This window comes from Mastigoproctus giganteus, chromosome 3, assembly GCF_048544385.1.
Source record: "Mastigoproctus giganteus isolate SK-2022 chromosome 3, ASM4854438v1, whole genome shotgun sequence".
Taxonomy (NCBI): domain Eukaryota; kingdom Metazoa; phylum Arthropoda; class Arachnida; order Uropygi; family Thelyphonidae; genus Mastigoproctus; species Mastigoproctus giganteus.
In genome coordinates, this window is record NC_143577.1 from 218,480,701 (window position 1) to 218,494,605 (window position 13,905).

Genomic DNA, 13,905 nt, shown 5'->3' on the forward strand with positions numbered 1-13,905 from the left:
TTTGCTTCATTGAATAGAAAGGTGTGGACTTCACTGAACACATGGAATAAGAGGTCTGAAGCCGAGGTGTGGGATGAGAGGACAGATGTTGAATGTTGTCTCATTTTCGTATTGAGTGTACAATGAGTGGATCCGTGGAATGAGTTGCAATCCTTTCAAGATACATTGTAGACTAAGTCATTTAATTGGAATGTGGAAGAGGATTGGACTTCATGGTTTTTTAGGGCAGCATGTAGTTTCGTTGTGGGTTTGGCTATGATTTTGAATTGTGTTTCTTTGAAAATACTGTTTAGTTGTTTGAACCATTGTTCAATATACGGTAAAGTAATAAAATATTTTTTTTGTGTTATTGTTGTTGATAACAAGAGAGGTATTGTGTAATCTGTTTTTTTCTTGTATCATTATTTTGTTTATAATAGGTAGGGGGTAACCTGTATTTTGAAATCTGTTTTTCAGTGTTTGTATTTCTGTGTTTAGGGCTGACTCAGATGTTGAGTATTTGTAGGCATTAAGAAATTGATTAAGGATGATGGATCTTTTATAGGTGAAGGGGTGGTAGCTGTTGTAATGAAGAAGCATTCCAGTGTTGGCGGCCTTTCTATATATGCTGAATTGAATTTTGTTCATAACCCGTGTGAGGGTGAAATTTAGAAAATGTAATGATTTTGTTTCGGCATTTTCGGAGTCTAGTGTGAAGCTTAAACTTGCATGAATATTATTTAAGTTTTGTAGGATGTCCTATATGTTCCTCTCATCTGTGATGCAGAGTATATCATCCAGACATCTACCATAGTAGGTGATCCGAAGAAGAAAGGGAGTTAAATGTATTGTTTCGATATTGGTAAGGTATATTTCTGCAAGTAAGCCGCTTAGATTTAATCTCATGGGTAGGCCATAAAACTGTTTGAAGACTTTACCTAGGAAGGTGATATATTTGGCATCAGTTAAAAGTTTTATTAGGTCGAATATAGCAGTAACTAGGAGTTTTCTATGGTTAATTGGTAGAGGGCCTTTGTTTAGCATGTCCCAGATGATGTTCAGAGTGTATGCGACGTTCACGTTGCTCTATAGAGATAGAGTAAAAAAAACATGTGGAGGTCCCTACAGTCTCGAAACTTTATTAGACAGTTAGTCAGACAACTTGAGTAGTCGAGACCCACTAATTTTCGTAAAATCGGACAAATGCTAATAATTTATTATAATTTTTCCTTGTAGAGGATCTGCGATCTCATTATGGATTTAAAATAAACTTTGTGGATTTTTTGAAAAGGGTAGTATAGGCTATTTTTGGAAATTTTAAAGGAATAGTATATATTTTATTTTAAGCCAGAAGGATACTCTTACCTGGGGTTTTCTTCAGGGACAGCTGCATCCGGGAGGGTGTAATTCAGAAGGTGTTGAAATTGCAATTATATGGAAGGAGGATGAAGGAAAAAGCCAGCTTTTGTCCTAAATCCTTGCATGGGGAGTAATTGTAGGCATAAAGGGAGATGATATCCTGAAGCCTGTTGGAGGCATTTTGTTAATACCATCTTCAAAGGGAGGGTGAATACGTGTCGAGGACATCTTTTATAGCTCGGGCACGTTCCATTGCCATATTTCAAAAGCAAGGTGGGGGGTTGAGTAGCCAGAAAAGGGTGAAGTAGGGTGGGGGGAAGGAAAAATTTCCTGCCTCACCGTATTACACTTATAGTTTGGGAAATTGTAGATTGTTTTTTTTTTTTTTTCTTCCTTTCTTTCCCTTTCCTACCCTTATTTCGTCAAAAAAAAAAAAAAAACCATCTACAATTCCATAATACCTGGGATGAGAATATTCTTGACCTTGTCATTGCTCATGAATTAGATGATATCACAGAACTTAAAACACAAGAATTATTTGCAGGTAGTAATCACACAGGCATCAGTTGAAAGATGAAGAAAGATCTTTCAGCAGCTAATGGTAAAAGAATGGGTTTTAATTTCAGAAGTGACTTTGACAGTTTAAGGTACCATATGGCATCTGTTAATTGGGTTGATTGCAGAGTGAGGACGAATACATTAGAATTATGGAATACGTTTAAAGCAAAAATCACAGAAGCCATGGATGCATACATAACATTAAGAAAATATTTCAGGAGGAGGATGCTGAAATGGATCAATGTGGAGCTGGCTAGTCTAGAGCAAAAAAAATAGCATGGGATAGTTACAAAGTGATGAATAGTACTGAAGCCTACAACAGTGACAAGTTGATTTCTAATAGTACCATAGATGAGGTTAGAGAGGCCAAATATGCATATGAGAAAGCACTGGCTAAGAGAGCAAAGAATGGGGACAAGGAATTTTTCATGTATGTGAATAAACAAGGAAGAAAAAAGTGAATCAGATTGGACCCTTGTGCACTGGGTGTGGAGAAACTCTTAGAAAACCCAGGTAATGTGGATGAATTGAACAGGTACTTTGCACATTTCTTTACTGAAGAAAGACCCTTCATGCTGAGAAGAGGCTGTGCAAGTGAGGCTCAGTCATATGAAATTAGCGATTTTGAAATTACAGATGACTATTTATTAGAAAAACATTCGAGCATAAAGGCAAGGAAGCTCCTGGAGTAGTAGTAGTAATGGAGGCATGTGATGCAAGAAAGCAAGCATATGAGCAGCTTATGTAGCATCAGCCAAAAAAAAAAATTTCACACATCCATTCCCTCTAAAAGTTTGTCCAGTTCCTCCTTGAATTTATTTAAGCTATAAACTTCCCCAATGACAGATGAAAGTTTGTTCCAGCAATTAACCACCCGCTGGCTAAAAGCAAATTTCCGCACACTTATTCTACCACGAATTGAGCCCACTCAACCCATTCAAGGCCTTATACACCTCAATCAGATCACCATGCAGGTGCCTAGTCTCCAGCCACTGCAACCTGCAGAACTTAAGCCTGTCTTGGTAAGAGGACCCCTTCATTCTCCTCTCCAATCTTGTTGCCATTCTCTGTACATGTTCAAGAAACTCTACATCCTTCCTAAAATGAGGCCTCCAGAACTGTATGCAGTACTCAAGGCATCACCTGACCATTGCCTTATACAAAGGTATAATCACCTCCTTTTCCCTACTAGCAAAATTGACAATACCCCATGACCTGCTCTAGCAGCTTATCTGCATTGCTCAGAAAACTTCATAACTGACTGCACAATTACTCATAGATCTTTTTCATTTTCTACCACCCTAAGTGTAGTATCACACAGTTGGTATGTTTCTCTGGGGTTACTTCTACCCATATGCAGTACTTTTCATTTGTCAATGTTATGTTGACAAATGCAAAGTGCGACGCATTTTGCCCAAAATTTCTAGATCCTGTTGCAGTAGCACACTGTCATTAACAACCCCACCAACCTTTGTACCATCTGCAAACTTTGACATTAAGCCTGATATATCTTCATCAATATCATTGATAAATATACAAAACAATAGTGGGCCCAACACCGAACCCTGGGGCACTCCACTAATAACATTAGTCCACGAAGAGCAGCGTCCGTTGATTACCACTCTGTCTTCTCCCACTCAACCACCCTTTTATCTGTTGTAGCAACTTTCCCTTAGTTTGAGCCCATCACCACCAAATACAGAGGATGCAGAAAGGTCAGGGAATGACCACCGCATATCCCGGAGTAATATGGCCTTAGTGACTAATGCTCCTAAAAACCAAATAATAACAACAAGAATAACTTTCCCTTAATACCATACTGCTTAATTTGTACAGTAGTCTTCCATGTGCAACAGTGTCAAAAGCTTTCCTGAAATCCAAGTACAGCAGACTTTCGATTTACCGGGATCGGATTAACCAAGACACTTCAAAATTCCAAATAAAAAAAAATAAACCTGAAATCATAAAATTCAAGTAATAACTTGAATAGGTATAAACAGATGTTTTGAAAGTTGTAAATGAGCGACAAGAAGTGGTGTTGTAAGTTGTCATCAGGAGATTATTGTGCCTATTATCTTGCAACACCCACTTTCTTCACACCTGCTGCTCAAAAAAAAAAAAAAAGAGAGAGAGAGACCAAATGTTTAGTTTGTTTTAGTGCATCGCGTTCCGTCGCACTGCGAAAGGGCAAATTTTGTTTTGTTATTTGTCAGGAATTTCGGAAATTTTTTATAGTAACTATTTTTTTATTTTTTTATTTATTATTTTTTTTGTTTAGAAATTGCGAAAGTGATGGGCAAATGCAAGAGAATTAAACAAAAACTTGAAATTATTCAAAAATTTGAAAACGGTGCATCTGCTAAATCTCTAAAGAACCATTATAATGTTGGTGACCAAACCATATGTGTTATTTTAAAAAATAGGGTTGATTTTAAATCTAATGATTTAAAAACAAAGTCGTGAAAAATGAAGGGAAGCATCGTATCGGACACGCAAGTAGTACACGGTAAGTTTTTCCTTTTTTTTATCTATCGCCATACTTTTTATGTAGGTTGCTGAACATTTTTCGATACAGTAAGTCTCCAACTTACGTAATTTTTTTTTATATGACTGTAGATTTCAGTGAGGACACACATTTCACTATTATAACTTAAAAACCCACAGAATTGCAGCTATTGGAATTATCGCAAATGCAATAAGATCAAATTTAATACCCATTTATAATTAGATGCACTAACAGAAAAGCCCAATAACCCGGAAAGTGCAAATTGTTTTATGGCAGTGACCTCCAGAAATGTGCTTTAGTAAAATGTGAGCTCGCGTGGGGTGATAAAAGGAGTTTTCGTCTTAACCCTGTGAAGTTCTTTTCAGAAAATTTCATTTTGATTGTTATTATGGTGCCGACTAAGAGAATAAGTGACATGGCGCCAGTAAGTCTATCAAGAAAAGGAAAGCGATAGAGTTGGATCAGAAAATTAAAATAATAAATGTATGAAAATGGCTAAATATTAACAAATATCGCGCAGAATTCAGATTTGTCGGTGGCAACTGTGAACACAAAGGAGAAAGACAGAATACGAGAAGCAGTGAAGCGATCGGCATCAACGAGGTCAACTATAATAACGAAATACAAATCAGTTTTTACAGTACAATAACATACGTTTTTTCCTTCCTTTTATGTTTTCTTTTGTGTGCCACTCCAGCTACTTACCACTGCCCTCAGATAAAGTTTTTAATTGAACTAATTAAAAATATGTAACTATTTTTCTTCATTCTTCTGGGGATATTATGTGGTTTCTGTAATTTTGGCATATCAGGGATATAGTAGCAATATTTTTTTAGTCATTCCCGAGTTACGTAAAACTCTACTTACAAAAGAAGTCCGGGAATGTATCTCTTACATATATCAGGAACTTACTGTATTTTTGGATTAATTGGGAAATCGATTATCCGGGAATTTTTTTTTACCATCTATCCCAGAAAATTGAGTCTACTGTATATGATATCAAATTTATTTTTTGCCAGTTCCTTTGTAACCACATCATAGTATCCAATCAAGTTTGTCAGACAAGACTTTCCCTTAACAAACCCATGCTGTGTCTGAATTATTACTGCAGTCTTATCTAGATGGTCCTGCAATTCATCTTACTGGGTATATGCCAATGATGCCATCGTATTACTGGGTATATGCCAATGATGGCATATACCCAGTAATTTTGATGGAGGCCACCAGGGAGTGTATTGAACCATTGAAGTTAATTATCAGGGGATCTTTGGACTCGGGAGACCTTCCTTTGGATTGGAGAAGTGTTAACGTGTCACCAATACATAAAGGTAGTTCTAAGAGCGAATTTGGTGACTACAGACTGATTAGTCTGACTTCAGTGGTACAGTAAACCTTAGAAGCAGTGGTTAAGAGTGCAATCCAGGAATATTTAGATAGATATGGCATTCTGAATAACATACAGAAAGGGTTTTGTTAGGCGAAAATCATTTTTAACTAACTTAGTAAGCTAAATTAGTTAAAACACACAACATTCTGAATAACACACAGCATAGTTTTGTAAGGGAAAATAATTTTTAACTAACTTAGTAAGCTATTTTGACACAATACTTGTGAACTGGATGTAAGAAACAATTTTGACAGTTTATTTGGATTTTAGTGTGACATTTGACTCAGTCCCTCATGAGAGGTTATTGTATAAGCTGGAACATGTTGGGGTTCTTAGAAAAATTCTAAGATGGATTTCTGGGTGGCTGCAGAGAAGAAGGCAGAGAGTTGTGATTAATGGATATTCTTCAGATTGGTGTAAAGTCAGAAGTGGGATCCCCCTCCAAGGATCGGTTTTTGGACAACTGTTGTTTCTGATTTTCATAAACAACATTGACGATGGGATACAGGCTTGATGTCAAAATTTGCAGACAACATAAAGCTAGGTAGAGTAGTTAATGATCAGTACCAAGCAACACTCCTTCAGGATGACTTGAATAGGCTGCTGGAATGGTCAGAAATGTTTTAATGCAGCATAATGCAAAATCTTACAGTTGGAGAATAGCAACCCCAAAATAAATTATACACTTGGTGTGGTTGAATTAAAAACGGTAAAGGAAAAAAGGGATCTAGGATATGGGCAGATATGAAGTTTTCTGAGCAGTGTAAACAGGGCAGCCAGGAAAGTCCATGGTGTCCTATCAATGATTTATTGAACATTATCCTGTGGAGATGTGGAAGTCAGTCCCACTTTATAAGGCAATTGTAAGACCACATTTGGAATACTGTGTTCAAGTATGGAGACCTCATCTGATAAACAACATTTAGCTTCTTGAAAGGATCCAAAGATGGGCAACTCAAATAGCAAGGTCGGCAAAAGTACTACTGTACGAGGAAAGACTCCAATTATGTGGGCTACAGAGCTTGGCAACCAGTCACTTCCAAGGTGACATGATTAAGGTTTATAATGCTCCAAGAGTGGTTAGTAAAATGAACAAAGGTGGAATTTTTCACTGTTATAGAGAATTCTAGAGCTTGAGGGCATAAATTAAATTGCCCGGGAAAAAGGTTTAGACTAGACTGTAGAAAGTTTTCTTTAAGCCATTGAGTCATTCATTGCTGGAACAGGTTGCTAGATAGTTACCAATGTGAAGAGGGAAGCAAATAAGTTGTATTATCTTATCTACTCTTTTTTTTTTTTTTTTTCTTTCCTCTTCTTTTTTTCCCTTTCTCCAGCCAGTACAGCAAAAGTTGCACTATATGGCTGTTTACTAGGTCTTTGGGCAACCTTACCATTCTCTTTATTGGTGACCAGTTGTCTGCCCTTAATATATACAGTTGCACTTCTTACAAAGGCCCAAAATGTGTACTTTTTAGTGAAATTTTCATACCCTGGAATAGAAAGAAGTTAGATGGATCCAGATCTGGGGGGGAAGCCTCCAAGTGAGGGATCTGGTATTCTATAAAATTGCTCCACTGATAATGCAGTGTGAGCTAGCATATTGTTGTGAGGTAATTTCTGATGCAAAAACCAGCTCCTTCGGGTGAAATATCCTCCTTCAGATATGGTTCCATCTTACTTCTTTCTCTTCCCAAGTTTTAAAACTTTGCTGGAAGGAGTATATATTGGATCTTTGAAGGAAGTCCTACTGAAGATGTTGAGGGCACTAAAATCAATATCATTAAATGATATTGATTTTAGTGCCCTGAACATCCAGAAAAGCTTCCAATCATGGTAGAAGACAATGGCTTCATGCAGGGAACTACTGAAATGTAGACAAAAGCAAATAATTGGTAAGTTCAAATTTAACTTACTTATAAAGTCATTCCTGAAACTTTCTAGTCATATCTGACATATAAATATTGTATATAGTATTTACATATTGTTATATAAAAAATATGCATTATGTAGTTCAGGTTAAATGAGTTTCTTTTTTTTTCCAGTTAGTGAATTCGATATAATTGATGAAGCTCTGTATTTCTTCAAGGCCAATGTATTTTTTAGAACTTATGAAATTAAGGTAATGGTAACAGTGACTTTTTATTTGTTTTTATTTTTAATTAAATATTTGTCACTTAATTTAAATATCAGTGTCTTGATTTTTCAGAAAAGGTCATGCTGAGAACATAAATTTTTTCAATAGATAATGATATGATTAATGAAACTGTTAACTCTGGTAAAATCTAGTTTAATAAATCAGATTTATGCAATGATTTTTTTTATGATTCTTTTGAATAAATATTTATTATGAAAATAAGTTTTAACTTTTCTAAATTACCTTTGCTGAATAAGAGAGATGTTGCTTATCAAATTAACTTGTTGAACATAATAAGAAAAATTAAAAATAACAGATATCTGAAGAAAAACTTTCATTTACTCAGTGTTCTTTGTTTTCATTTTTCTCTCTGTAGAATATACTTTTGTTATAATTTTTGAACTATTCCTAAAATGGTCTAAATTGTTATTATTACTTTTATCATTGAATTCTATTGGGTTTAGCAAGTTATCATTCATGACCCATTGTATCTCTCCGTACCACTGTAATACATTAATAAAATCCATTTACTTCCATTGCCTTTCATAACAGAATGACTTCATTCTTGAAAGTTATTTAATGAGAAAGCTGTTTAATGGGCTTTCCTTGCTTAGGAAAAAAAAAAAAAGCCTTTAATTTTATAAACCCATTAAATTGTCTTGTAAGTTTCTATACTATTCTTCCCTTTATCATTTTTTTCTTTTTTTGTACCAAACTGTTTTGGCTGAAATGGACTGAAAAGGATCTTAGATACTTTTTTGCCTGTGTTAACATCCACAGAGGGCCTATTTTGCAAAAGCTCAACCTTTGATCATTTCATATTGTTTTATTCATTACTATTTTGCAGGTACATTAACCTTTGCATTTTAATGGAAGCTAGCTTTATGTTATGTCCCCCATCCTTACCAGCACAATTGGCAAGCTATCTTTCCTTTAGCATTCATCCCACTTTTGTTAAATGAATGTCAAAGAATTTGATCTCTTCACCTGGTTTTCTTAGAATGTGGAATTTCATTTAGAATAGCTGCCTTATTACCGTTGTGATTTGATATTTTACAGAACTCAAAATTAGCTAACACTTCCTTTCTCACTTTCATTACAGCTTAATACCAAATAAGCAGACCCCAAACATCAGATTGCCACTAATCTGCTTTGCAATTTGAATGTTGGAGTCCTTTTTGAAACATTCACTGGGCTGTTTCCACATTCACATCTAATGAAAACAGTATATATCTAGATGAATCACTCCACAGAATCATTTTCCCCTTTAGAGACCAGTTCCTCTAAGCACAACATTATTGCAAATATCGCTGCACATTAACTTTTGTGATGAAAGATTTGAGTGGTAGCTTGTCTGTGAAAATTGAAAAACCCCACTGGTGCTATGCTTTGCACATCTTATGTTCACTAACAACTGCTGCTGCTGTGGGTGATATTTTTGGAAACTTTGGACAACGTGACCAAATGTTCAGTGATCTCTTGTCGTCAAAATATGCAGTTTTCCTGGTCAGCATTCAACTCTGGGCATATCAAATTAATCTGTTATAGACTTCTGTCATTGTGACATCCCACCATTTGTTCATATTCAAAATTCATTGAACTTGTTTCCACGTGGTTTGTTTACTTCATTTATTTGCAGTCTCTTTTATAATTCTGTGCTACTGCACTGCTCTCTATGGTGTGTGTGTGTGTGTGTGTGTGTGTGTGTGTGTGTGTGTGTGTGTGTGTGTGTGTGTGTGTATATGTGTGTGCTTATTTGTTAATGTCTTAATACTTTTGGTTATGTAGTGTAGGTTATGATTACTTATGAATAAGTGCCATATTAATGTTTTTCACATTAGGCTTTACACAAAATAGTTATTTTAGCATTAGCAGAGGCACACGATGCAAGAAAGCAAGCTTATGCAGCATCAGCCAAAAAAAAAATCATCCCATTTCACCCCTCCATTTGTTCCAAATGCCTGTCCAGCTCAGCCTTAAATTTATTTAGGCTATCAACTTCCACAACAAAAGATGGAAATCTGTTCCACCAGTCAACCACCCACTGGTAAAGGCAAATTTCCACACATATATTCTACAACTGTCTTTCCTCAGTTTGAATCTGTGTCCACTCAGGTTCAAAATCTGAGCAAGAGGAAGAATCCCATCAGCATTCAGCTTGCTCAACCCATTCAAAGCCTTATACACCTCTATACAGTTCTCAATTGTAATTCTAAAATCTGTAGTTACTAAGTCATTGCAGACTTATCAGCTTACAGCCATATTGCCCTTTTTGTGTTTCTGTAGATATAATTATAAAATGCACTATTAATAAAACAGCTATAATGAAAATTCTCTTTAACTTATACTAATTTAGTTATGGTAAAATGTAGTGACACCATTTTTATAATTTCATTTCTTTAGTTAATTGCATGTTTGCTGAGATATAACAAATTTTTATTCTGTCATAAATTCACGAGACTATGACATTAACTAATGTCATTCAAAAGTCTATTGACCCTAAACATAGTAGGACAAGCAAGCCCTCAACTTACTAAATAAGGAATTTGAAAAGTATAAAGTTATAGAATTCTTCTATAAATTTTTCTTCTAGGAATTTTTATTTTTAATGCACTGAGAAGTGGATATTGAGTACATGAATGAACTTTCAAAAGTAATAGTTAGGGTTAGCAGCTTGATAATAATGTAATAGGATAAATTTTGTTGATTCTAAAGAATTGATTTTGTTTTACAGGTTTTTTTTTTTTTTTTTTTAACAAACCGATTTTGTTACAGATGTGTTTTTTAAATTTTTTAAAATCTGAAATGGAAAGTGAAAGATGCAGTTATAGATTATGCCATGGCAAATTTTGTCTGCTTCTTTGTAAATCATATTGATGTGAAATGCATTTTTATTACCACTGTTATAGGTAATTTTCAAAACTAAAACTTTCTTGAAATCTAAAGCTGCTTCATTCATTTTTCGAAATGATTTATTCTAATTTGTGAATTAGGAATGTTTTTAATTTCATGTTATGAAATTGGATCATATAATATGCAGAGCATTCATAAAGATTTGATTTTGTTTTACAGGTTTTTTTTTTTTTTTTTTTTTTAACAAACCGATTTTGTTACAGATGTGTTTTTTAAATTTTTTAAAATCTGAAATGGAAAGTGAAAGATGCAGTTATAGATTATGCCATGGCAAATTTTGTCTGCTTCTTTGTAAATCATATTGATGTGAAATGCATTTTTATTACCACTGTTATAGGTAATTTTCAAAACTAAAACTTTCTTGAAATCTAAAGCTGCTTCATTCATTTTTCGAAATGATTTATTCTAATTTGTGAATTAGGAATGTTTTTAATTTCATGTTATGAAATTGGATCATATAATATGCAGAGCATTCATAAAGATCTGAACGATTTCTTTGTATTCTAATTGCTTAACTATATGTGACAGAAAGAAATGGTTTGACAGATATGATGCAAAAAATTTTTCAAGTGGGTTGAAATTCTTCGTGTTATTCCAGGTTTTTTACTGTAGTGTAAAGTAAAAAATAGCAACATTTCAGCAAAAAACACAATGCATTAATTGTTTATTAAAATGAAGTCGGTTACTCAAACCTAGTGAAACTTTCTGATGTGCACTGCAGAAAGGATTCTGTCAAAGAACAGCATCATAGACATGCAAAATTCTATTCTCACTCACTCACTCTCCTGACGCTACAGCTCTTGTAGGGCCTTGACCTACAGAACAACATCTACCCACTCTTCTCTACTTCTTGCCTTCCTTTGTCAGCCCTGACTCTCATTCTTTTCTGATTTTCTTCTCTATCTTCAGGCCATCTCTTCTGTGGTCTTACTGCTGTTCATCTTCCATTGAGATTTTGGCACATGTCTTTTATAGCAGCTGTGTTCTCTTCCATCCTCTCCATGTAGTCATTATAGTCTTCTTTTTCTTATTTCTGTTACCAAATCTAGGTCTTTGTAAAACTGTTACAATTCTCTGTTTGTTCTTATCCTCCATTGTCCATACCTCAATTATTGTCTCACTTTCCTGAGGACTTTTCTTTCCCGCTCTTGCAGTACGCTCTCATCTCTCTTTATTAGTGTCCATGTTTCGGCTCCATACAGAAAAACTGGTCTTATTGTTTTATAAATGGTCAACTTCTCAAAAAACTTGAAGATCTAACTAGTTTCTTTTGGGAAAAATAATACTAGTTACCAGAAGCTATTGTAGCTTTTACCTCTACGCTGACTTTGTTGTCCTTCATAATAATGTCACCCAAGTGCTTGAACTGCTGCATTCTCTCAACACTCTTTTCTCTCATCTCAAAACTTTTGATGTCTTCAAATATGTCTTTGTTTTTGGCATTAATCATATACTTGGTTTTATCATTGTTTATCTCTAGGTCCAGCTCCTTTGATCCCTCCTCCAGTTGCTGTAAGCTTTCTTTCTGGTAATTCACTGTTCTACTTAAAATGACTACATCATCAGCAAAAGCCATATAGTGCACTGTTCTGTTGAATGAAATACCTCCTGAGTTTATTGTTATTTTCCTTATGGCTGCTTTTAGGCTCAAGTTGAACAGAATTTTCAACAGGACATATCCCTGTCTTAATTCTGTTCTCACTTTGAATGGTTTAGAAAGCTGCCCTCAGATTTTCACCTTGGTTCCAGTATTGTTGAAGGCTATTTTTATTAAGTTGACGATTTTTTGTTGGTATGTTCAATTCCCTTGGGACTATAAATAGCTTGTTTCTGCTGATACTATCATAAGCTTGTTTGTAATTGAAGGATGACTGTCTATATTAATGATAAACTCAGCATTTCTCCAATATAAGCCATAGGCTTCCTTGCACCATGTGGCCATTGCTAATACTAATATCATTCTGAATGTGAAGATTTGGTCAGGAAGATTTTTGTGAAGATTTTGTGAAGATTCATTCTGTTGAACAGTCCCTCCTAAAACTTTCTGCATATATTTCCAATTTCCTGCTAAGACCTTTGAAAATATCTTATATGTGACATTTAACAATGGTATTCCTCTGTAGTTAGTTCAGACAGTTTTATCACCTTTTTTGTGGATGAGGCATATTATGGAAGTCCTCCATTCTTGGGGCATTACTTCCTCTTCCCAGATTTCCTCAACTAGTTTCTATATTTCTTCTTTCAGTTCTTCCCTGCCATACTTTATCAGCTCTGCTTGAATACTATATTCCCCAGGCACTATTGTTTTTCATAAATCTTATTTAATCTTCAACCTCTTCCTTTCCTATCTGTAGTTCCTCCTTCTTAGTGTCCTTCTGTCTCCTCTCTGTCCATTGTTTCCTATCCTTCTATGTTGAGCAGCCCTTCAAAATATTCTGCTCGTCTTTCCAACATCTTTCCTTCGTCATCTGATACATTGCCATCCTTATCCTCACAAAGGTTTATTCTGGCCTGGAATCCTCTTGTTATCTCTCATTTGCTCCTTGGAACATGCTTCATGTTTTGCTTCCCTGCATGCAACCCATCTATTTGTAATATTTTTCCCTTCTCCTGTTCTCAATCCTTTCTTCTAAGTTCTCATTTAGCCTCTCTCCTTTTGTTGAAGAAGTTTTCCACAGTTGCCTTGGCTATTCTCTGCAACATCTTTTCTCTTGCAATGTTTCTTTACTCCAGCACTCTCTTGCAGTTATCATCTCAATTACTTCTCAGTGCTATCTTTTTGTGCCCAGTTACTTCTGTTGCCATAACTTCGATTATATTCTTGATTACTTTCCAGTTTGTTTCTATAGTTTCTTCCTATTATTCTGCTTGATGGTTTCTTAGTCTTTCCCATATAACTTCCTGATAGTTGTTTTTAATTGTCTCATTATTAAGTATCTGGGCATTAAAGTAAGTCTCTTTATTAACTTCTTTGTTTATGTTCACTGATGTTTTCCATTACTTTTTGCAAACCATGAAGTGGTCTGAGTCTGCTCCTATGCATGCTCTTATGTCCATCACATCTGAACT

The 13,905-nt window shown here is 35.0% G+C and overlaps 1 protein-coding gene across 1 annotated transcript in view; it reads left to right on the plus strand.

Moving 5' to 3' along the window:
- The window catches only part of LOC150088727 (actin-related protein 2/3 complex subunit 3-like), an 87,628-nt gene that overhangs the window by 24,296 nt on the left and 49,427 nt on the right, over nt 1–13,905 (plus strand). Inside the window, exon 3 of the mRNA XM_090370879.1 lies at nt 7,832–7,908. Within this exon, the coding sequence (XP_090227005.1) occupies nt 7,832–7,908 (77 nt within the window). The remainder of the gene's footprint in view (nt 1–7,831; nt 7,909–13,905) is intronic.